The 24,989-nt window shown below is 48.3% G+C and overlaps 1 protein-coding gene across 2 annotated transcripts in view; it reads right to left on the bottom strand.

Moving 5' to 3' along the window:
- Positions 1-24,989, bottom strand: part of LOC135391321 (uncharacterized) — a 350,713-nt gene that overhangs the window by 54,785 nt on the left and 270,939 nt on the right. For both annotated transcript variants that reach the window (XM_064621554.1, XM_064621555.1), the window contains exon 5: positions 14,090-14,260. In XM_064621554.1, the coding sequence (XP_064477624.1) occupies positions 14,090-14,260 (171 nt within the window). The remainder of the gene's footprint in view (positions 1-14,089; positions 14,261-24,989) is intronic.

Genomic DNA, 24,989 nt, shown 5'->3' with positions numbered 1-24,989 from the left:
AACTTCTGTCCCTGGTTCTTCGAACTTTGAAACCCTCGAAACTTCGAACCCGCGATCTCGGGATCAACGAATTTTGAAGATCAGCGCTGCTGCCGCAGAAGTTCCTGTGGCGTGACGTCACTCCCTGAGTGGAGGAGTGAGAGGGTGGCGCTCAGAGAAGACAGGCGGCGTCCAGACGGCCCCGTAACTCTATGAGACGCCCGCACAGCCGCGGCATTCCTTTTCTCAAGGTCGCGCCCTCATTGGTTCTTAGGGAGTGACGTTTTCTCGTTTTCCTCTACATCCGGCGTCTGCTCTTGTCATGTATTTCGCCGAATAACAATCAAACTACGCTACCATTTCGGGTGGGATTTTCGGTACCGTGGTCAGTGGCCCAAGAGGACTAAAATGACATAAGAGATTCGAAATCAACTGGAACGGATGCGACTGTTCCGCTAAAGAACTCTCAGGTGGGCAAAACTAATCCATAGACCGACTACTGTGGTGTCCTCATGATCATTGTTGTCTCGCGGTGTAAAGTCGCCGAATTATTGTTATTAATATGCCTACTACTTCGTTCAATAACAGTTATTCTTCAATGCCTACGCGTGTTGCACGATAAGCGTGCAGTCTAATTTACGCCTTGGAACAGTAGCACAGTGCCTTTTGGGCTCGCCAGTGACCAGTTCCAATGGCGAAATGCGGCGTTTGCTTATACTCCCAAGACAATGAGACACTATAGGGAGATTCAGAGTCCTCCTAAATTACATTACCTCATTTATAGGAGGGGGAATAACTTTAGGTCGACTAGCGAAGGCTAAGTATAGCGTTACCGAAAAAATATCATCTGGATAAGTAAAATACTTCCTGAAGAGAAGTCAACAGTGAGTGCGGAAGTTTGCATTTGCCATAGCTGTGTTGCACCGCAGAACCCACGCGTTCTTATTTTAAGTTTTCACATAATGCTACTATTTGTATTCAATACTCAATGTGTGTCACAGCAGCTTGAACAGGTTGCATCCATTACGCATTTTATTTTAAATAGTTCATCCAATCAATCCGTGCACCTTGTGCGACATGGAAAGGAAGAATACACACACAACACGAGATTTCTGAAACTCAAGGGAAGTTGGGTGGCGTGATATGAGAGTGCATTGGGGTGACGTAGCGGAAAGGTATTGCACTACTTTAATTTCGTATAGGCTAATCCTGAACCGCCCAGACCGGTTCCTGGAATCCCGAAGCCTTTTGGATCCAGCGCAGGCAGGGTTGAGACGGGCACTTGGACGATGGACTATGTGATTAATGTGGTGTCCCACGTGGAACAGGCTAGTGCTGACGGCCTGGCCTCCTCATGGTTCCGTTTTCCTCGAAGTCAAGCGTGCCATGACACCACAAGTCATAGTCACGTGCTTCATGGGCTTTTTGGTGTGGACGTCACGAGGAGAGCCCTTAGGTGGATCTCTGACTTCCTGCGAAACAGGGCCGTGTACGTGAAGACCTCAGAAGGCGAAACCCTTCATCACGGTGCAACACCTCGTGTCCCGCAGGGAAGCGTCCTTAGCCCGGTCCTTTTCAACGTTGTCATGGCTGCACTACCCTCTCTCCTGCCACGGGGCGTCAATGTTAGCTTGTATGCTGACGATATTTGTATCTAGTCTTCTCGAAAGCAGTGGCCAGCACTACAGCGCCGCCTGCAAAGTGCTCTGGACATTGTAGCCTCCTTCCTGGCTGAGACACTGGCCTCCACTTGGCTGAGGCTGAGAGAACAACAACAACAACTTTATTTTCGGCCTTGGAGAGTGGGGAGTTTCATCGCAACAGGCGATACTCTACCCCAGTGCTTGGTGGAATGGGGGGAATAAAATAACGTGCCCCTTTACAATAACGATCGAAGTCCGATGGTGTCCAGAAATGTCAGAAGAGCTTTGAGCGCAGAGCGTGGCTGGGCTGGATTGGGCCAGGGACCAAGCAGTTTCGGTAGGGAGAAAGGGCGAGAGTCCAGCTGACGAAGAGACTCGGAGAGTGTGGTTCGGGAAGGTTCGTAGTGAGGGCAATGAAGAAGAATGTGCTCCAGATCCTCAAGAGCACCACAGTGGCAGCAGGTGGGAGAATCAATTTGTCTCAAGCGGTAACGCCACTGAGCTGTAAAGGCCACATCGAGGCGCATGCGGTGGATTAATGCAGCATCCTGACGAGATGTGTTTCGTGGCATGCGGAAAGCGAGCGTGGGATCAACTCTGTTCAACATAGAGGGGGGAAGAATGTCGGTTGTCCGTTGGCGGGAAGCCAGGGGTGTCACTAGACGTCGCAGAATTGAACGGCGGTCTCCTCTGAGCAGAACAATACGGGTCCGGTTCCGAGACGAGAGTGCTGCTTCTGCGGCGCTGTCGGCCTGCTCGTTCCCCACGACACCACAATGGGCTGGAACCCACTGGAGAACTAGCCTGTGGCCTGCGGCGTAGATAGTGTGGTAAGCCATTAACACGTCTGTGACTAGGGGTGCGGATGGGCCTCGTATGCCGGAAGTTTCAATTGCTTGAAGTGCAGATTTGGAGTCTGTAAAGACTGCCCATTCCCGGGGTGGAAAATCAGCGATGTGTTGTAGAAAGAAAAGGATGGCATAGAGTTCCGCAGCTGTGGAGGAGGTTGGATGTGAAAGGCGTCTTCCGTGCACGACGCCTTCGGATGGAATGACGAAGGCTGAGGCGAACTTGTTGTTTCGGGATGCGCCATCAGTATATGCTGCCGTAAACGTAGAAAACTTCTCGTCTACCAGAGCATGAAAATGGGCTCGGAGGACTTGAGGGGGGACCTGATCTCTTCTTTGCAGAAGGTTTGGGAGGCGTACAAAAGAGGGCGGTACCGGTAGAGACCAGGGGGCTTCCGGCGGTATAGTGTCCTTAGTTATGAAGCCAGTGAGAGTCTGGCGTGTCCTCTGCGCTACTCGATAGAAGTCGCTTCCAGGGCGGTATGGAATTTTCCTGAGTAGCGGGTGGCGGGGAATGTGAGCACGCAAACGGAGGTACTGCCGAGCCGTTTCCCGTTCACGGAGAACTTCAATCGGGAGCTCACCAGCTTCAGCCAGTACTTGTCGTGTTTCAGCCATTCTTGGAACTCCGAGGCATCGACGAAGGCTTCGAGCAAACAGGGACCGAAGCGTATTTAATGAAGTTGTTGATATCCTGTGCAGAATAGGAAGGCAGTAAAGCACAGTTGCCCTTACCAATGCCGCGTGAACCGCGAGCAGGGAACGCTGATCACAGCCCCATCCTGGGCCAGAAAGATGTTGGATTGCGGGGAGCCATCGCTGCACTTTAGTTTCAAGGTGTTTAATGTGCCGAGCCCAGCGCAAGTCCGAGTCGATTACCACGCCAAGGAAGCGGTGAAAGCGTACTGGTTCTAGCTTCTTTAAACCAAGCCAAAGTGGGAAATTGGCCATAGCTTTACGCGTGAAAGGGAGCTCGACACACTTTTCGGGTGAAAGGTCCATCCCGAGGTGCGTCAGGTACGTATGGATGTTGTTTAAAGCGAGCTGCAGGCGGCGCTGGAGAGCCGGGCGTGATTTTCCTACTGTCCAAAGGGCGACGTCATCTGCATACACGGAGAACGACACTTTGCGAGGAATTACTGATTGTAGGCCGGCCATCACCACGTTAAAGAGTGTCGGGCTGAGAATGCTTCCTTGGGGGACTCCTTGGGGAACAGGATGCTGAGGGCTTTGGCCTTGGGACGTAGGGACAGCGACAGTTCGGTCCGTAAGGAAGTCTTGGAGCCAGATGAAGAGCCGACCGGATACTCCAAACGAGCGCAAGGCATGCAGCACACAAATGTGCGAGACGGTATCATAGGCGCGCTTGATGTCAAGGAAGACCGATCGGACGATCCGTCGATGGGCTCGAGCATGTTGAACTGTAGAGACTAGGTCGAGAACTGGATCCATGGAGCTTCGGTGGCGACGAAATCCAGCCATTTCGTGAGGGAACGCACGTCGTTTTTCGAGCCACCAGTCGAGGCGATACAAAACCATTCTCTCCATCAGTTTCCCCACACAGCTTGTCAGGCTCACCGGGCGAAAGGAAGATAGGGCATTTGGGGGCTTGCCTGGTTTCAGGATGGGAACAACCAAGGCCTCCTTCCATGTATATGGTAAAGATCCTTGTTGCCAAGACGTATTATAGACATGAAGGAGAGCTTGGAGTGACCGCCCGTCAAGGTTTCGTAGGGCGGCATAGGTGATTTTATCGGGCCCAGGGGACGAGCTGGCGTTCACAAGCTTCAACGCTGCCTTTAGCTCGATTAGTGTGAAGTCGCGGTCCATAACTTCCGGGGGACGGGGCCAGTCGTGGTGAAGTTCAGCCGTCAAACTGTGGACAAAACTGTGGTGTAGGGGCGTGGTCGAGGCAGCCGCCGGAGTCGTTAGTACCACACAGAAGTCCGTCGCAAGCGTGTTCTCGTCTACACGCTGAACGATAGCCAAGGCCGCGAGAGGATTCTTTTGAGGGGGCGCCTCCTTCAGAGATCGGATTGTCCGCCAGATCTTCGTGGCCGGATCGAACGGTGAAAGGTGGTGGCAAAACTTACGCCAACGCTTCCTGTCCTCGTTTTTAAGTTCTCGTGTTACTTTAGCTTTCATCCGGCGGTATTCCACAATGTCCGTAAGTTGCCCTGTCCGACGAGCCGTTCTTTCTGCTCGGCGACGTAAAGCTCTAAGGTGATTAATAGCGGGGGAATGGCCGATATGGCCTGTTACCCTTTTAGACATGACCACCGCGTCCTGAATACCGCGGGTAATTGCTTGAGAGAGAGCCTCTGGGGACATACCGGTGTGCACAGATGTTCTGAGGCCTGCACGAAAACGTCTCCAGTTTGTGAAAGAAATCAGTCCAGCAGTTGCTGAGAGGGGCAGTCTGTCGTGCGAAATATATAGAGGAAAATGATCGCTACCTCTAGTGTCGACGTCCGTAGCGCACGACAAGTGGCGAATTATGTCGGTTGAGGACCACGAGAGGTCCAATACATCAAGTGACATTGGGGATCGCATGTAAGTGGGCTCGCGGTTGTTCAGCAGGCACATGTTATTATTCTCCATTGCCTCTAACAACCTCCTTCCCCTACTGTCCGTCCTTCGGCTTCCCCAGGCCGAGTGATGTGCATTGAAGTCCCCTAGCACAAGCGCCGGGGCTTCCAGAGAACCAAGTAAGCGTTCCAGGTCACTCCACGGGACCTGTACCGCGGGACGGATATAGATACTGACGACCGTTAACAGCATGGGGCCAAGGCGGATCCTGCATGTGACGTAATCATAAGAGCGATGGCAAACTGAGCCGATGGGTGCAGCAACGAGGTCATTGCGAACGTATAGCGCTGCTCTACTCTCAGGGGAATGATGAGAGCGATAGATTGTGTATCCACTAACACGATGTGTACAATCCATGCCGTGCTCGCATATAGCTATGAAAGGGAACTTGTACTGTTGGAGATGTAATTTAAAATCTGGGAGCTTGTTACGCAGGCTTCGAGGATTCCACTGCATGGCCAGGGCGTTTTTATACAATTCCGTCATGCTGATGCGAAGATAATGCCTCCAGTGCCAGAAGCGCTTGAACCTCGGGCAGTTGCGACGCACCAGGAAAAGCAGAGACAATGGCCTTAAGGGCAGCGAGTACCGCTGAGAAGAGTCCCAGAGGAGGCATATATTGGGGGGCTGATGAGGGTGCTGGTTCCGTCACACTGGCGTAAGTGTTTGTAATCTGTCTTGATGGACGAGGAGGCGGTGCGCTTGTGATAGGCGTAGCCGCGACTGTGTTCAGCGACCCTCGTTTACCTGGTGCAGATCGAGGGGGTAGTGCAGGAAATTCTTGTGCATTTGTACGAGACGGGAGTGTGGCACTAGCATCCCTAGGAGCGTCAGACGGAAGTCGTAGGGTTCGGTCTTGGTGCCTCTTGGTGGCGGCGGTCTTGACAGGACATAAAGAAACTGATGCGGGATGGCTGGATTTGCAGTTAGCACACTTTGGCTCTCTTTTGTTGTTGCAGTCTGATCTCCGGTGAGGTCCGGCGCAGATGCCACACCGTGTAGAACCTCGGCAATTTCGTGCAATATGGCCAAATCGTTGGCAGTTATAACACTGTATGGGGCCTTCTATGTACTCTTGGACTGTGAAGGTCTGAAACCCAAGGGCAATTCGGGGAGGAAGACGGATTGTAGGTTCAAAAGTCAGGATAACGCTCCGTAACGGGGTGAACACATCACTGCTATCTTCTGCTAGGGAATGCCGAACCTGTCGCCGTGCTGATAAAACCCCTGCGTCTTTAATATAGAGCACGAGGTCGTCGTTCGAATACTCCCTTGGAACATCATATATCTTGCCCATATTTCTGGCGTACGATTGGGGTATGGATGGTATCACCGGAATGCCAGCTAAGCACTTAGCAGACAAAAGGCTGCGGGCGGCTGCTTCGGACCGTACGGAGACGAAGAGAGAACCATCTCGGTGGAAACTGAGATGGTGGAGGCTGAGAGAGGTATGGACCTGTCCCTTGAAAAGACGGTGTTTCTGCCCTTCATGCGCTGCCATCTGAAGAACCTTTAGCTCTACATAAGGGGACACCTAGTGAGGCGCGTTACGCATCACCAATTTCTTGGTCTCATCCTCGACCGCAGCTTATCGTGGAGAGCAGAGATTCGATTCTTGAAAGACAGAGCTGAGTCCCGACTGAATGCTTTCCACTATCTCTACGGTACGCGCTGAGGGCTCACTTCTAGGGCTCTTTTCGGTCTTCGCCGGTCCCTTGTACGCCATGTGTTGGCTTACCACCTTCCCGTACTGCATCATTTGTGTCCCAGGTCTGAACTGTTGGAGACCATTCTTGCGAAGAGCATCAAGACGTGCCTCGGCGTCCACAAATCCACATCGACTGCTCTTGTCTTCGCAAAAGCCAGGGAGCCACCTGTACCCATCATGAGGCTCGATCAGTCTCTTCGTCACTACATGAGGCTGGCAACTCGCCACCATCGACACCCCTTAGTGCGCGCCTTCATTCGTCGTCCAGCGTCTGGTCACAGCCAAGCCGTTCTGTCCCACTATAGCATCATCCCCAAGCACAAACCTTTGCCGCGGCACCCTGTCCCAGTTTGGGCCCTGCCCACACCCCTGCCCGTGTCGACGTACCTGGAGTGTCCTCGAATAATTCTGCGTCGACTGTTGTTCTACGGCAGCTCACTTTGGCCATACTTGACAGCGATTCAATTCAGGGAGGATTCAAGCTTTCACCGACACATCAACGACGCGTTCCGGCTCTGCTTGTGCATATGTGATCCCGCAGTTATCGGCTTAAGATTGTCCAAGACTGTCTCACTGCACGTCGGTGGCGGCGGCGGAACTGCACGCGATTTGCACGGCGTTTATCTTTATTGCGTTCTCCCCATCCCCAGCCCACTGCTCCACCTACATCGACCACTTCTCTACTCCGCAGGATCGGGCTGTCTGACTCCAATGGTGCATGATGTCCTTGAGGTGTACTCCAAGGTATATCTAAACTGGTAGCGAAAACAAGCGAAAATACCGAATCAGACCCATCGGCAAAGCTACCAACAAGAGGCGCGAACGATCCTGGGTGTTGGTAGTAGAGGTACGATCGTAAACAAAGAAACTTTACAACATGGGCATGACTTGTGTGTGTACTAGTAGGTTATTCATAATTTCAATGTAGAAAAACTTTCTGTTGCCGCACTCGTGCACATATACGAAATCATCTACCACCCGAGTACATTTCCGTGTCCTGCTCCCTTTGCGCATGTGTCAGAGTGGGCGTGTTTATCCGTGCATCTCTGTATCCGTGCCTTGTGTCCGTGCATTGTAATAAGGAATTCGTACACTTTTTAGGTTAAACAGGGAGCGACGTTTACATCACGGAGCTGTAGACCAAGAATTACACGTGTGAACAGATAAATACAATGCAACCCCTGTTCCTGGCACCCCGAAAAAAAATTTCGTCATGGGACAAGCGGCTATGATAGCGTGAGTGTTAGCAGGAATCAGCTGCGCACCAACGATGCGATGTTTTGTTGCAATATACCTATAATGGCCACTCATTGAATAAATGCAAACGTCTAATCACTACGTGTACGTATAGCTCCAGGTGAGAAATGGACCTTAAGTGAACATTCCTAATTTCTGTGTGGTCATCACGATGTCCTTCAGTTTGAAGTTGTCTAAATCTGTGATAACTGTATGTATTTCGAATTGATATGTTTAATTAAACCTGATATGATTTATTTTTCTGTATTCTCCTCTGGTGTTGTTGCCTGGGTGAGGAAAAGGAAATACAACGCAAACAAAGTGCGCGGATGTAGGCGTGCCATGGCTAATTATGCACTACTTATTATTCATAGTGCTGACGTCTTCTCTGACGTCATTTATTTACAATCGTAGTAGTCCGCGCAACGACTGGATGGCGCTGACCGTCTCTATCATGGCGTCATTCTGAAGACACAGGGGCCTATGGGAGTTGCGCTACCTGTATAGATATACCTTGTGTACTCCTCTGCCGTATCACGGGGACACGACATCCAGTTTCAGTGGGTTCCTGAGCATTGCAGTGTTCCCGGAAATGAGGCTGCGGACGCGGCTGCCAGGCGAACCCATGTAGCGTGTTGCGTTCGCACGCACCCCGTCTACTTCACAAGAGGGGATGCAAAGAGAACGCTAAACGCGGTAGCGACGTATCTGAGCAGGGAACACAGGCGTCGATGCATCCCATCTTCCTCACTACTGCACAAAGTGGGCCCGGACCTGCGATTTCTAATGCCCCCGGCGCTCCCCCGGGCAGTTACCTCCATCATTTACCGGCTCCGTCTCAAAGTCCCATATACCGGCCGCCGCCTCTTTAAACTTGGGAAGCTTTCCTCACCCAATTGTCGCCATGCGGCGTACTGGAGGACACAGAACATGTTATCGAGGCCTGCCCTCGACACAGGGCGCCTCGTCGTTCCCTTGCGGCGGCACTAGCCCGCCTCGACAGCCCGCCCTTTCTCCGTTGGGAAAGTTCCCGGCTGCTGGCCTGCCCATCACCAGGTGACGGCATTGCTCGCTCTTGTCGACTTCCTTACCGCCTCGAACCTGCCTAACACTCTGTGTAACAACTTCAGTAACACTCTGTGGTCGCGCGGTCTCTGACATTATGAACCAGTGAGAGTTTCTCGATCGGTGCCTAACGTCTCACTCTTTCCTTAATTCATGTACTGTTTTGATTTGCATTTGCTTCCAAAATGGCAGAATGAGCCTGTTGGTTGAAGCACGGACAAAGAAACACGCGAGACGACTACCCCTTTTTCCCATTATGCTTTCTTCTTCCTCTTTCCTGTTTGTTTTTTCTAATTTTTCTAGCTCTATTGTTCCACCCACGAACGCGTTTTGGAGTAGCAGGTCCTGACTGGGTTGGGCCTAACCTCCCTATATTTTTCTTTCATATTCAATCAATCAATCGTATGGGGTGGGGTTACCACTTTTGCTTTTCGCATTGTTTTCTCTCTTTTTTTGCCATTTGTAGTGACGTAACTTTTGAGGGAAATTGCGGGCAGCCCTACTTAGTTTCCGTAACGTGTACTACATTGCGCGACGTCCAGCAAAGCGTGTTTCGAAGCATGAATCATGGAAAGCGGTTCTTCGCAGTAACGGGGTTAGTACACAGGTTGCTATAGATTACGTAAGTCCTCGCGTGCTGGACTTGCGACAAAAGAATATATAATAAATAAATAAATAAAATGAAATAAAGGGGAAAGAGAGATGTGGATCAATATCTGGTACTGCCACACTATAATTCCTCTATCCCCAGAGAGGGATGATAGGCCGAAAGTGACGCCACTTAAGAGCTTAGTAATCTTACAATATCAATTGCAAAAAAAACACACACACACTGAAACCACTTGACACCTGATGTAGCGTAGAGACCCAGCGCTCTTGACATCTACCCCGCTCCCGCGAGAGATCTCCTGAGCCTTAGGAAACTTCTGCTTACGTTATGGAGGCAATGCATTGAAACTGACAAAAAAAAAAAAAAAGAGAAGGAAAAGAAATGCGTGGCACGATGTGCGAAGCGGACATGATACATTTAAGGCCTCGTGTTCGCGTTGGGGTTGAAGTATGCGAACTGCGAAACAGCCAATTTTCGCGCGACTTAATTACGCGAGACGCCTATTTTGGAGCTCTTTCTTGGATACCTATGGGATATATGTGACGCCAGTACCGTAATCTATATTATGTATGCCTTCAATTTTCCTTCCTCAAGAGGTCTTCTGTCTTGCTGCGCGCCTTTTTTGGCGTGAATGTTTGTCTTCTTTTATTTTTGCTAAACTTCGTCGGGCCCAGGATATTAATTTATAACTTACCCACGATACGCGGTAATTACGCTGCCCGTGACCGGTGAAGCGGTACCCGGTTAAGTCGCACTTCGTATTTTATAGTCGATGACCATCCAGGCGTTGAAGAAGGAACATCCACTCACAGATGGCCGGTGGGGAACCGGTGGACGACTATACGGAGTCGAAGTGGGATTTCCTCCTTGAATGGAGGGTCATGCTCTACAGCTTTTCATCGACAGCACTTGGTTTCGGAAAGGAGCACTCTCACTGATAGACAAAGGACGTTTTAAAAGGTTGCGGGAGAGTAAAAGTCAGTTCAAACTATATGCTCGAATGGAATGTTTCTGTGTCGCAAAAATGAATTATCAGGAATATAGAATGATTGAATAAGAAGGAACGGGCTGCATTGAGTCCCGGTCGTTCCTGCCGAATGCTCGAAAGACTCGTTTCGCTTAGCGGCATCGAAGCAATCTCCTCTAACGGCCTTGCAGAGTTAAATATCCTTTAGCCCTACAGCGTGTTCAACTACGTCGTAGCCTCGAAACCAAGTGGCGTCTGAGGCGTGCAGTTGTCAGAGAAGGTCCATTTGGGGGGGGGGGGGGGATATGTTTATTAGACGAAAAGGGAAGGGAAGGGGGAAAGGTCCATTTGGTTAATGAATCCTTCCAGGGCGTACAAATCAGCCTCTAGAAGCGAAAGTCGAAGCATATCGGGTGTCCCTGTACTTCTTTCCGCAGGAGGTTCCGATGCGTTTCTTACAAGAGGAGGGTCGTTATGTTCTCGAACAACCACCAATAATTCACAGAAGGAGGTGTACGTGCAGCTCAACAAGGTGACTCCAGGTGCTTTGTGGGTGACTGGCTATACACGGGTGGTAAAAATGTGGATATTTTAACGATACGTAAGACGTACGAGGGTGGTTCCATAAGTTTCCGGCCCGAGGTAGAAAATGCGCGAGACTTTGAAAATGCGATTAAGGACGCGTGGCGCCATCTGTTGGAGGGCCGGAGCACCACCTTCAACCCTCTCCATGCTTTTGTCGGTTGGAGAGAGGCATTTCAAACAGCCAGGGTGCACTCTTCAGTTAAAATGGAAAAAATCGAGTACCGCGCTGTGATAACATTCTTGGCAAAAGAGGGACTTTCGCCTACAGAAATCAAAGCGCGACTGGACAACGTGTACAGGGAAGCCTCTCCGTCGTGCACAACAGTAAAAGACTGGGCTAAGCAGTTTCGATTGGGGCGAGAGTCCATTGAAGATGATCCACGCGATGGTCGTCCAGAGGAAGTGGTGACACAAGAAAATTTGTCTCTTGTCGAGGAGGAAGTGCTGAGCGACAGGCGTCTGAAGGTCAAGCAAATCTCAGAAAGGCTGGGGCTTTCCAAAACAACCGTTTTTCGCATCATCGGCGAGGACCTTCGAAGGAAAAGGTCAGTGCGAGATGGGTGCCACGACTTCTCTCGTCAGTTCAAAAACAACAGCGCGTCGCCTGTGCCAAAGAGTTTTGGAGCTCTGTCAAGAGAACGAAGAAGAAATATTGAAGTCAATTGTCACAGGGGATGAGACTATGGTGCTCTACTACGATCCCCTTTCGAAAAAGGAGTCGATGGAATGGCGCAAACCAGGAGAAGCACCCCCAAGAAAAGCCAAGGTCACACAATCCACAAAGGAGATCATGGCAACAATATTTTGGGATTGTCACGGGATCCTCCTCATCGACTTCAAAGAGAGGAACACCACAGTGAATGCGACTTATTATGCTTCACTCCTGCACCGACTGCGAGATGCCATCAAGGAAAATAGGCGCGGCAGGTTGAGTCGAGGTGTCTGGTTGCTCCAGGAGAATGCCCCTGTCCACACGGCTTCTGTTGCCAAGGCTGCACTGCAGGAGTGCGGCTTCGAATAAACCCACCACCCACCCTACAGTCCAGACTTGGCACCGAGTGAGTACTTCCTGTTCTCAAACTTCGAGGGATCTCAAACAAAGATCTCAAACAAAGGATCTCAAACAAAGAGGGATCTCAGAGGACGGAGATTTCGAAACGATAGTGAGGTGCAACAGGCAGTTTTCCAGCATTTTGCGGACAAAACTTCGGACTATTTTTTCAAGGTTATAAGAATGCTGGTTGAAAAGTGTCAAAAGTGCAACGAAGTTAAGGGTGACTATGTCGAAAACTGATACACTTGTTTCGTTTCTATGACTATTAAATGTTGGTCGAGCCGGAAACTTATGGAACCACCCTCGTAATTCTTGCCTGTGAAGGTGTCTATATACCATTCCTTGATAATGTTGCAGTGCGTAATGGCTTTGTAACAAATTGCTGTTTGCAGATTGATCATTGCAAGGATGATTGCAAGGTTGATCGGAGCGAGCCGCATGTTGAGGACTGCAAGATAGAAGTCGTCTTCCTTGTTGTGTACTTTCCTGGGCATTGTGTGAGGTGATTTGACTGTCTCAGTTCCAGTTGCGCTCGTGTCCAGGCAATTTTTCTCCGCGTGGGTTTGTGTGGGGTTCCATCTAGCGCTTTGAACTGGCCTTGGCGTTCTGGAAAGAAGGGTCCACGTACTTTCCATATGCAAAAGTGTGAGCCGGTTGCCATGCTGAGGACGGCCGAAGCTGGATAGCCTCTACAGGTTCGTGGATGTGCTGCCCGCTCCTTCGTATTGTATTCGTATGCGTGCTATGATGTCGGTGGACGTTGAACTTTTTTAAAGAGCTTCTTTCCACAGACGGCTAATCATCACATTCACTTGCTAGAAGGCAGATTGATCCTGGAACTTGGCAGATATTGTGAGACTCATATCCCTTTTTCCCCATGTGCGACGGCTTATTTCCGGCGATGCACATCTGCACGAGCTCTGAAAGGATTTTGCCCCCTTCCATTGAAAACTCCCACGGAGTCTCCCACGGAGTCCCACGGACTTGTGCGCAATCACTTTGAGCAACGCGGTTGTCGCGGTTGACAGGGTATGCTCTCAAACCTTCTCAATTTGCACACGGATGTTTTGCTTATACCTACGCACTCTTAAAACAGTGGTCATGGTGGTGATGATGGAACTGCATGCCGTAGCCGGCCACGCTTAGGCGGGCAACATCACGGCTATCGCAGGGGGGTTGAAACCGTGCGTCCTTGGCCGACTTCACAGGGAACTGTGCCGACATCTATCTTAATGCCATCTGTGGAAAACCTAGGGAAAACACCCAGACCGCCCGGACTCGTACCCGGATCGCCTCCCAGTCTCGGCATGGATTGCCATCACCGTACTCTTGCAACAGTGCTTCCTCACATAACACGTGGAAGGCGAATCATTGCACAGAATGTCAGCGTCACCCCTGGTCTGTGAAAAACGCAGGGCCTACGCTTTTTTTGTGACAATTGCAATAACTGCTTAAGTGCCACGAAAAGGCGCACGCCCCTGCCTTTTTACTGATTTTTATTTAATAGTGTTTTCGAGTAGCTGGTTCCTGTGTTTTGTAGGAGCCGCCATCTCCATATTTCTCTTTCCTAACTCCAACAAATCAGAGGAGAAAACTTGTTACTCCGGATGGTGGTTGGCGGGGAACATGTTAGGAGGTGAAGGTTGGTTTAAGAGTGGAGCTGATGTACTATGCCTTGCCCCGTGCTATCCACCCAAAGAAAAAGGAAACACACGCATACACAAAAATACATCAAGAAAGAAAAGAAGCAAAGTGAATGAAAGTGAACTCTTGTTGAGCGTATGGAGGTGGTAGTTCCTTCTTACCGCTGCTTTCGGTGCCGTAGACGTCGGCGCATGCTTGAAACCGGAAGAGAATGTGTGAATCGATGGTGCACGAGTCGACTGTGGACACTGGGTGCTTGCATTCACCATGACCTCGGTTGTAGCTGAACGAGAACGGACCACGGAACGGACACGCCACAGGCGCAGCGTCCACTGGAATACACAAAAATGGGTACACGTTAAAATTTGATATTTCTAGAATTACCATTTTGTAGCTCGGTTTTCTGCCTGTGGCTCAAACAGGTCTATACAAGCTCAAAACTTTTGAGCCTGTTTGTGTCGTATCTTCATTCCTCGTGTCATTTCATCCTCAAGCTCGAGGGTGTTGCCCACTTCGGACACGCACCAGCCAGCTTGGCTTCTGTCTTGTACTGTGTTCACGGAAACCGGAAGGTAACTTCTAAAATGGGTTTTAATTCTTGTTCGAGGCAGACACGCGCCAACACAGAACATTTAGTTTCGTGCCCCTCATGGGTGCAGGGTGATACCTTGAACTTTAACATTGGCGACAGTGCTCACAAAAGAATGGGCGTCAACAGTTTCAGATATCCAGTGAAAGCTTATTACTGCCTAAAGAGGTCATTCCTAATCATTATTTAAATGTGCAGTTGTGGTCTACTCAAGATGGCTTCGATGTTAACACTTGGATGTTATTCTCCACCATTCCGGAACATACCGTATACCATAAGCCCATTATACTACCGTACAGATCGTACCATCACATCACATAAGAGTGGTCAGCCAAGCTCGTCGCTCAACTGAAGCGGAAATGTAAAAGACAACAGCAACGGTGCAAACGTTTTTGCATTTTTAGCTCCATAGATTCAGTCCTTGGTCTTGCCACCACCATCGAGCAAGAATGAGTCAGAGGCAAATAGTCGTAGTATTCCTGGACGTCAAGAGAGCCATGATGCCGCCCTCGCCACTCACGCACTGTTGCAAGCTCGTCTTCCTCACGGAGTTTTCTTGCGACACAGAACACATTCCGGCCGCACGCAAAAGGGGCCACGGTCGTGTTGGCTACCACATGGGGTACCACAAAAAAAGAAGCACAGCTTGTTTCTTTTTTTTTTTTTTGCGTCGTCTTTTATTGCCTATGTTTGCTTTTAGCTCAAATGCACAAAGTGATATTTGCGAACGCGCTCGTGCAATCGCTTTGTCGTCGTCTTCTGGGATGCGCGTGACAGTGACGTTGAACACGTCGAGGGGCTGAACGATGGTAAATAACCCAAGCGCGCGATCTTTAGACGTAAACAGAAATACCAAAAGTGGCATGTATCGTTCCCGCCGCCTCGATCGCTTCGCCTACCGACACCGTCGGTGGTCCGGAACTACATGTTGTAGCTGCTCAACGGATTGGGAAGTTGTCAGTGGTTCCTTTGCCTTTCGCACCTCCGACTGCTTTTCACTGCATGTATTCACTGTCAGCCGTAGAAAAATTTGCTAGAGCGGGAAGCCGCTATAGAATGTAGCAAAAAAAAAAAAAAACACTACACACATTGCTAGCTTATGAGGGTCGGAACGAGGTGGCAGTCTTCTGGTGGTTCGTGTTGAAAGTTGCTCTTTTTTCACGTTCCCTTCTTCCCCCTGTCCCCCACTCCTTCCTGCTGTCCTCTCTCCGTCTGTCCACATCTGTACGCCGCTCATAGCCACAGTTGCTTCGCGGCGCTAACACGCAATCGAAAAAAAAAAAAAAAACGTTCCCGTCCGCTGAGCTCTCCCCGCTGAACAAGCGTGCGCATCGGTCATACGACAGGATCGTTCACGCGCGGCTCGTCTGGAAGCACAGGAATACCAAATTCTCGGCGCTGTCGTTCGATGACATCACACACCACGTGCCGTCGCTTGCAAACGACTCGATTGCGCAGGCGAGGCACCTCGGAATAGGGCCCCTGTTTCGGTGAGCGAGGGGGGCGTACGCCTTTTTGTAGCAATTTAGATATATGATAATTGCTTTTACCACCCTTTTAAACCCTTTATCAGACGCCATCTTGACCTAGGTGGTAACTATAGAAGTTACCACCTTTTCACACCCTTTTTTCTTAAAGTGTGTGGTAGAGTGGTGGACAAAAGTTTACGGAACACGCTCCGGCGCATTCCTTCCTGAGAGTGACACCCTTGCAGCGAATGTGACCGTACGGGCTTACAGACATGTTCCTATCACACTAGACTTTTTTGCACCTATGTTAGTGTAAGAGGGGTGTATTTTGCAAAATATGCCCAGATCACACTCATATTACACCCCTTCGTCGATGCTGATCCTCTCATAGATGGGTGTGAATTGAGTGCACATCTAGATGGTGTGTTAGGGGTGTCCCAACGGTGTAATAAGGGTGCAATGGTTTAAGGGTGTTTTAAAATGTTTAACAGTGTCATGGAATATCAATGGCGTGTACACAGAGTCTTAATTTTCCCTCATACCAAAACAAGTAAGAATATCTTGATGGTGAGTTGATACACCAAACAATTACTCAATTCAGTGTTTTCTCTCTTTTTTTTTTATGCGCATAATCAAATTAAACTTAGACATCTAACCCTTGGTTTTGACTGGAATGCGAGTTGTCGGAATTCGATAGCTATCGAATTTGCAGACGCTCGCAAGACAGGCAATATACAGGGTGTCCCAGAAAACGTGTCATTGAATTACAATAAAAAAACTATACCACCTAAAGTCATGCGGTCAATGGCATTTCTTCTTACTGAGTTTTTGCCACCTCCTGATGTGAATGTCGTGTAACGTAAGTTTAATTATGTAAATTTTTGCGAGCTTTAGTCGGAAATTTGCCTAGTAAAGGTGACTTTTTTACCCCGCCAATGCAAAGAGCGTGTCTAATTTACTCACATTAATGATAATTGACAGGGATATTCAGGAGCTATCCCATCGGAAAAAATAGCCGAACGTCACGCTCTATACGGAACTCCCACAGAATAGCGCACGATGAATTTTTCAGCGCAATCTTTGTCAGTCCGACGAAAGGAGGTTGGAAACCCAGCCATCGCAGAAAGAGTTTACACACGCACGGCTTATCACGTCCGACTTTCGCTGGGATAACGCTTTCCTTCTCCCAATTTTAGGAACCGTTACTTTTTCTACTATCACTCTGTGGGCAACCTCCTTTCGTAGGACGGAGAGCGATTGCGCTCAAAAAGTCATCGCGCGTTATGGTCCGGTGCTCCGAAAAGCATGATATTCGGCTATTTTTTTTTCGATGGGATAGCTCGAGAATATCGCTGTCAATTATCATGAATTTGAGTGAATTCGGCACGCTCTTCATATTGGTGGGGTAAAAAAGTTACCTTTACTTGGCAAATATCCGAGTTCAGTTCGCAAATATTTGCATAATTAAACTTGGGGTACATGACATTCACATTAGGAGGTGGCAAAAACTTAATAAGAACAAATGCCGTTGACCGTATGATTCTAGGTGGCGTAGTTTTTTTATTATAATTCAATTACACGTTTTCTGGGACACCCTGTATACAGTATCTGTTTTGCTTGTAGAAAGGAAATGCCTTTCTAAGTGAGCTTTTGGTTCATCACCCCATTTATGTGGTGTTTCAAATTGATCTCTAAATTTATATATATCCTTATCCATATCTCAGACCGTATATGGGTCCAATATGGCACCAGTTCGTAATTGCTATATTGGGAGAACACAGTGCTTTACATGTTCATGTTATGCATTTACTTTTGTTGATATGCATGATATACCCACTATGGAACCAAAGTTGCACACGTCACGCCACACCAGCTTCACATGTTACGCCACACCAAAAATTGAATCAATTTCAGTTATAGGGTATCGTCCAATTACCAGTGTGGACCAAGAAGGAGTACACCCGTTAAGTATAGATGTTCCACCCTTTCAGAGGTGTGTATGTGTGTGTGTTGTGAAATACATCCTGAGAGGTAGGTGTATTTCATTACACCTACAAACTTTTACACTCTAAAAGGTGTGAGTTATGGTACACCCACCTTACACTCAAAAGGGCGTAAAAAAGTTTAGTGTGGTAAGCCAGTCACGTGTTTGCAAGTCCGTACGGTACCAGTCGCTGCTAGCGTGCCACTCTGAGGAAATAATGCGCCGGATCGTGTTCCGTAAACTTTTGTCCAGCACTGTACAAGCTGATCCTCTCACTCTGGCGTCGTGACGAACATTGATCATGTCTATAGGGTTGCGAATCCCAGGCCACTTTTAGAGTCTCGAGTTTATTTCCGACTAATTCCGGCATCCCGGGACGGGATTCCGAGGTTGATTTCAAACCGAAACAGCACGCATAGTAACGCATAGTAGGCACGCAGCACGCATAATATAGGCACAGTGCCTTTGTGTAGTAACTCTGATGATTCCTGCACTCTAAGAAAAAGGGTGTGAAAAGGTGGTAACTTCTAGAGTTACCACCTAGGTCAACATACCATCTGATAAAGGGTGTAAAAGGGTGGTAAAAGCATATAAGTAAGCAATAAGGTGGTAAGGTATATATACCGTATATCCAAATTACTACAAAAAGGCGTACGCCCCCCTCATCGAATCACCGGATCAGAGGCGGTAACCCTATCATTCGTAGGTAGCAGGTAGAACTTTGCAACCTTTTAGGCACAACATATGCGACAACTGTTACCTCCTAAAAGGTGTAACTACTCCATCCTTTTTTCTAAGAGTGTGTGTCCGTCTTGTGTGTGTCTCCTCGGCGTTCTGTCACTGTGTGTTAATCAAAACATTCCTTTTTAATATGCGACACTTTTTATCCAAAAACTGATAAGGCCTGTTTTGAAAAAAAAAATATACGAGTACTTGTTTTTATTCGCAGTTGTCACGCATAACGGTCGCCGTTTTTTTTTTCTTTTCGTGTTGTTGGCGAATACGAGAGAAAGATTCAACTTCAAAAACTAAATCACTGAGGTACCAAAACTTGCTAAGCAACAGGAAGTGAGTATACCCCTGGCTGCATAACGTTGTGGACAAGGCTGGCTCCCGAAAACACTTGTTTTTTCATCCTTCTTTGTGCCGCTGTTCACGTGCGCGTCCCCTAACGACGGTTCGACGCCGCCGATATCTCTCAAATAATGAAAGCAACGCACGAGGCTCCGGCGCGTGTGTCACGGGCGTCAACAGTGGGTGCGTTCCAAAACCTACTCGAGTCAACTCGGGAGTAGCGCTCTACCTCAAGCGCCGTTCCAAAACCGGGTCGAGTAACTCGATGACGTCACTACCCGCGTTCCAAAACAAGGTAGAGTAAGGAGAGAGTTAACTCGATTCAACTCTCCTCCGAAGGCCGGTCAGTGAAGGTTCGCCCGAGTAATGACGTCATGCTTTTGTCGTCTGCTGTTTTCCGCGAAAGCGCGGCATCGAAACCAGCTGAACGTGTGGTTGTCAAAAAGCCTCGACCTCCACGACGGGTTATCAATACACAACTGGACACCGAAATGGCAACACTCTTCCAATGCGGATTGTGCGACATGGTTTTTGAGGACCAGGCGAACGCCCAAAGACATGCGAGCCGGATACATTTCCCAGGAAAAAGTGAGTCTCGCTGGTGCGCTTTTCTATTTTGTCTCCATGTACGTTGCTTTTTTATTATCTATTTAGCATATGTTCACTAACAGCTGCCCTGCAATGTTTATTTCTTTCACTGCCTTGTAGTCACGTGGTCCTTGTAAAGGCGGAGCTCTATGTGAAACGTTCAAAACTATATTAGGAGCAAGGGCTATTACTGTCCAGCATTATTATTATCATTACTTTTGTGTGCGTGTGTTGGAAATAGGATTTTAAATGAAATTTTACTTTTCTTCCTTTACCTTCACAGTTGTAAGATGGTTTGTCGGTACGTTCGTGTGAACAGGTTTCAGATAAAATATGTACTACCATAGGCGCAGGCTAGCTGGTGGATAAATGCTTGAGCGGAACTTGGCTAAATTCTGAGCTGTGGAAGGAAGAGACAACACGACAGAACTCTGTCACGAATTTCCCGTCTTTTCGCCTAAGCTCAGACTTCTAAATGAAGCATGAGGCGCTTGCGCGCTCCGCGATACGTGTGCTATCAGAACCGCTTCATCGCGCTCTGATTACATCCCAAGCAGCACGATGTACTAAAAGTCGAGTGCAATGGGGGTGGACGGTATGTGTCTTATCAACTTTATTTAGTTTCACGAGTCTGTTCAAGGCCTTCCACCTACCCCTCCACCCCTATTGCACTTGACTTTCAGTACATTGTGCTGCCTGGGATGTTTTGTTTCAGCCGTTCAGCTCACATTCGACTCCGACGCCGCTGACCTTTCCGTGACCCAAACCACGTCCGCACCACTACCTCAGTTCCAGGATTCCAACCAGCAGCTTCCACCTTTTGTATTTTTCATCTTCTGTCGTCATGGTGTTACCATTTCTCTTTTTTTATTTCTTTTGACTACGAAATGCAACGGGATGTATCCACTTTATGCATTTGGGGTAGCTAATGGCACGTGAAAACTCCCATCCCACAAAAAATTAACAAATAAATCACGACAATGTCAGTTGCTTTTCCCTTTCATTCTCCAATAGAGGGGCTTAAGAATAATTTTGCAGTGTCTTGGAAGAAATAGTACCAGACAAGGAATCTCTGAATGTAACTGCAACAAGTAACTATACATACACAAAGTGCTGAAAAAGCCAAATGCCCACTGGGCCGACAAGACAGAGTGCAACTATGTCTGACGGGGTATGGTGACTCCCGTAAACAGCTCACAATACATTCCCAGTCGTCGTTATCGTCGTGTCTGTAAAATAAAACCTGACGCGCGCGAGATGAGAGCGGTGATGACACCGGCCTCCATCTTAACTCGGTCGGTGTCCCCCATGCGTTCCCAAAGCTACTCGACCGGGTGCGTACTCTGTGGTCACATGGTACAACTCGGTCATGTGACCTACTCGACTCGAGGGTTTGTTTTGGAACGCACCCAGTAAAAGCCTGCCTATACCGGCACCGCAAGAAAACGAAATCAGATCCGTACGCTCTTAGACTACTTGAGAGGCCAAAAAAATCCCAACACCTTCACTATATCAAAGACCCTGCTGTCTAGTCGAGCAAGTGTAGCTTTCAGTGTGAGATGCATACCAGGGATGCTGCCTTTGCGGCACTTGTGAAATTTGTTCAGATCTGTGGGATGGATACATCCTTCTAGGATTCTCTGTGCATGACCTTGGGATAATTGTGAATAGTGGATAATTGTGGACTTCTAGTGAACATGCGGATAGTGGACGTCTGAATAGCGAACGTGAGAATAGTGAATAGCAAACTTGTGAGTAGAGCACCTGAGAAGTAGTTTTGAGAATTTGTTAGGAGTAGCAGAACAAGTTGGGAGACGAGTTCAATTTCTCCTCTCTTTTTTTCCTTACAAACAAACAAACTACTTCAGAGGCAGCAAAGGACAAAGAATTGTCATTTCAAGCGCGTGCTAGAAATTAAATAACTCGTAATTTGTTACACTGTTCTTCGTCGCGACTGCGCCAACAATAGGCTTTGAGTATTCGCCGCAAATCCCGGAATTTCGGGACGTGAAAAACAGCCGGGAATCCCAGGATTTCGTGATATCCCGGATCCCAACACTAAGCATGTCCTCATACAATGTGAGGCCTACGAAACCGAGAAGGGGCTGCTCCGTGCTCAGTTGAGTACCGCAAGCAGGAAGCCATTCAACCTGGCAGCACTTATGGGCCCTTGTCAGACCCTTGTACATCACCGTCAAATCTAGGGAGTTTGCATCGGACGGTCTAGTGTCGTACTGTTTTCCAATGGCCCTCAGTGCTCCTTGCCGGTGTTAACTTTTTCATTTAATCTTCCCATCGCTGAGCATATAGGACAGCCAACGAGGACACGTTGTCCCGTGAACGACTTGTACTTACCTCATTTCACTTCATCCTCATATCATTCATCTAATGCATGCAATGGGGTAGGGCACTGCTGCTCAACAGTATAACACCCCATGTCATAGTCATCGTCTATGTTGTTGTTGTTCGTCAGATGTAGTAAAGTCGGTGCCGTGGTGCCCTTGTACGTTTCGTATAGTTTCAGTGCAGAATGTCACGTGGGGCGTGATTATTGCACGAAATGGTCCTGGTGATATTTCGCGGACAAGGACTACTTCATGTTTCACTTTGGACACGTTCACTCAGGAACATCGCTCGAGCAGTGCTAACTAAATATGAAGACTTCAGACAGTGCGGTGTGAAATAATTATAATTGCTGATGCAACGCACACGAGCAGTGCCTTCGTGGTCGTCCGCTCGACGCTAAGCAGAGCGATAACCGAGACAACCACGAAGATTACAAGATTACTGGTTTATTTTGCCTTCTCCTCCTCCTCTTCGATGATCGGTTTAGCGCGCACCCTGCATGTCTCGGCTTACCGAAAGTAATCATTTAATAACCCGAAATAGATTTTTCGGCAGCGTGCACTACACTTTAGTTGCGTGCTGAAAACTTTCCCTTTCGTGTCTCGGAGTGCCTCCTCATGTTGCATGTGCATATTTTATGCATATTTTATGCACCTCCTCAGGGTAGATAAAATCATACAATTTGGTTACGTTGCATTCAACCGTGATATAAGAATTTAGCAGTGTTGTCAGTTTTCTGCTGGTGTCATATTTAAACAACGGTAAAGTATATAATGGGTTCAATTAAAACAGTGACTTGGCTCGTTGGGAAAGCTGCTCCATGAGAATCACTGGAACAAATAATGGGTCCTTCAGTGCCACTAAACACAGAGAAATGGAACCACGCTCGGCTAGTATTGCGCAATATTAAACTGATTTCGATGTATGTTACTCTATTCCATTCTAGGTGTGGAACCTTCGCGCGACGTATAATTTTCACGCGCTCCGAAAGCAGCAGGAATGCACGTACCTGTCTCGGAAGTATAAAATGGCTGCATTAACACGCTTCTCAGCCACCCAAAAGCGTAGTCACAGTAGCAAGGCAGTTAACCTTGGCTAACATCTCAGCAAATTCCCATAACGAAACACCATGTGTCCCGTTCTCGAATGCGTGTACCAAAAAGCGCAACACAATTGTCCGCGGAGCCCACCGGACCGTATATACAATGGTCAACATCACTTTTGATCGGCATCATAATGGTTCCCGGAAATAGGAATCTTCGTCAGCAAAGAAGTCCACACGACCTCCTACATGCGAAGAGCATTTCTCTTTATGCTCCCCGAGCGAGGATCTTATTGTTTCAGGCCACGGCGAAAGTAATATATAGAGCCCGTGCTTATCGGAACCCCATAACCGGCACGATGAAGAGCGCTAAGGACGCAGATAAGGGGCGTGCGATCCTGTAATTAGCTCCGGCGGGGATAAATCAGTGTCATCGATCGGCCACGATAAGCTCAGCTCCCTCGTCGGCTGATCGGCGAGCGCTAAGGAACGCCAGCATGCAGCTGTCGTCGTCAAGTGTGCCGTGATACTGGAATCCGAAGAACACGCCTGAACGCACGTCATTCCGGACACAGAGACGCTACGCTTCGCTTCCGCCATTTGCGTCTGCTGCCGTGAGGTGTTCTTCGACGTGTTTCCCTCCCATTATTGGAATCAAGCATAATTGAACTTCTGTATGCAATAAGAGGATACGTCGAAAAATTGCGAACCGAGAAAACTCCGAGTGAATATTTGGTAAGGTAATAGCAGCTGGTACCCTCGAATAACGCAAATGCGAAATGTGTACCATACATATATGGTGTCGACTCTACATGGATGTCCTGTTAGCATCGCTTTGGGGTGTGTGACTTAGGAGAAATTGGACAAAATCCAGGAGCATGATTTATCCACTTTTTCAATATAATACCGCGTGCACAGGGTCTTGGTGCAGAAAAAGAAAAAGACCTTGATGGCTGAACAATGGATGATGCTAGGTAGGATGAAGTAACCTGTGTGTGTGTGTGTGTGTTGGGGGGGAGGGGGTAGTGCGCTATTAAAAATGAACTTCACCACATAGCACGGTCCAACTATCATCCACCAACCATCACCTCGAATGATATCTTTATCTGCCCTCATTTGTTGAAAACGGGAGGCGTACGCATTTTTTTGTGACACTTAGGCTGTTCATATAATTGTCACAAAAAACGCGTACACCTCCCGTTTTCAGCAGATAACGATATCATTCGAGATTATGGCTGGCTAGGAGCGTGCTATGCGGCGAAGTTCATTCCTAAGACTGTGTAGCAGCCACGATGAGACTTATTGTGCTGCTAAATGAGTACACTCTTGAAAATACGATCCTACACTCTAAGAAAAAAGAGAGTAATATTAGTCCTTTAATCTCTTTAGGGAGTACATGCACAGGAGTAAATGAATGTCACAGAGTAGGGGCTGCATTTCACGCTCTGTTCCAAGAATCACAGTTACATAATTCATGTGCATGAATGAAAATACTTTGAATTAACCCGTCAACCGTGATATGTCGAGTCATATAGAGTCCTGCGACATGCATAGGGCACGATTTCACAAGAAAGCACCTCTAACTATTTTTTCTTCTGTTTTGGTGGAATACCGCTCAGTTAGCACCATCCGATCTGCATTGGGCTCAAGCAGGTTCGGTCGAGCAGGATCGAAAATGCCCGTGTGACAGGGGTATAAGTTGTACAGCCTTATTACATCACATTCACGAAGAGCACGTATTTACGTAGACTGTTGGTTTCAGGAGATCATTTGCGAAGTTCGGTGACTATTTGCAGTCCTGGGGAGTAAATTTCGGGGTTAGGGAACTAAAATGGGGACTAGAAGCTGCAATTATTTCCAATTTGACTTCTTTGTTTCTTGGAGTGTAGACGATCAGCATAATACGACTCATTAGCATAGTGTACACGTTTTTCCGATACAGCGCTGTGTAGCACTGCTGACACGGTCA

This window comes from Ornithodoros turicata, chromosome 4, assembly GCF_037126465.1.
Source record: "Ornithodoros turicata isolate Travis chromosome 4, ASM3712646v1, whole genome shotgun sequence".
NCBI lineage: Eukaryota > Metazoa > Arthropoda > Arachnida > Ixodida > Argasidae > Ornithodoros > Ornithodoros turicata.
Note: the sequence above shows the minus strand (reverse complement) of the source record. Positions and strands in the feature narration are given on the sequence as shown.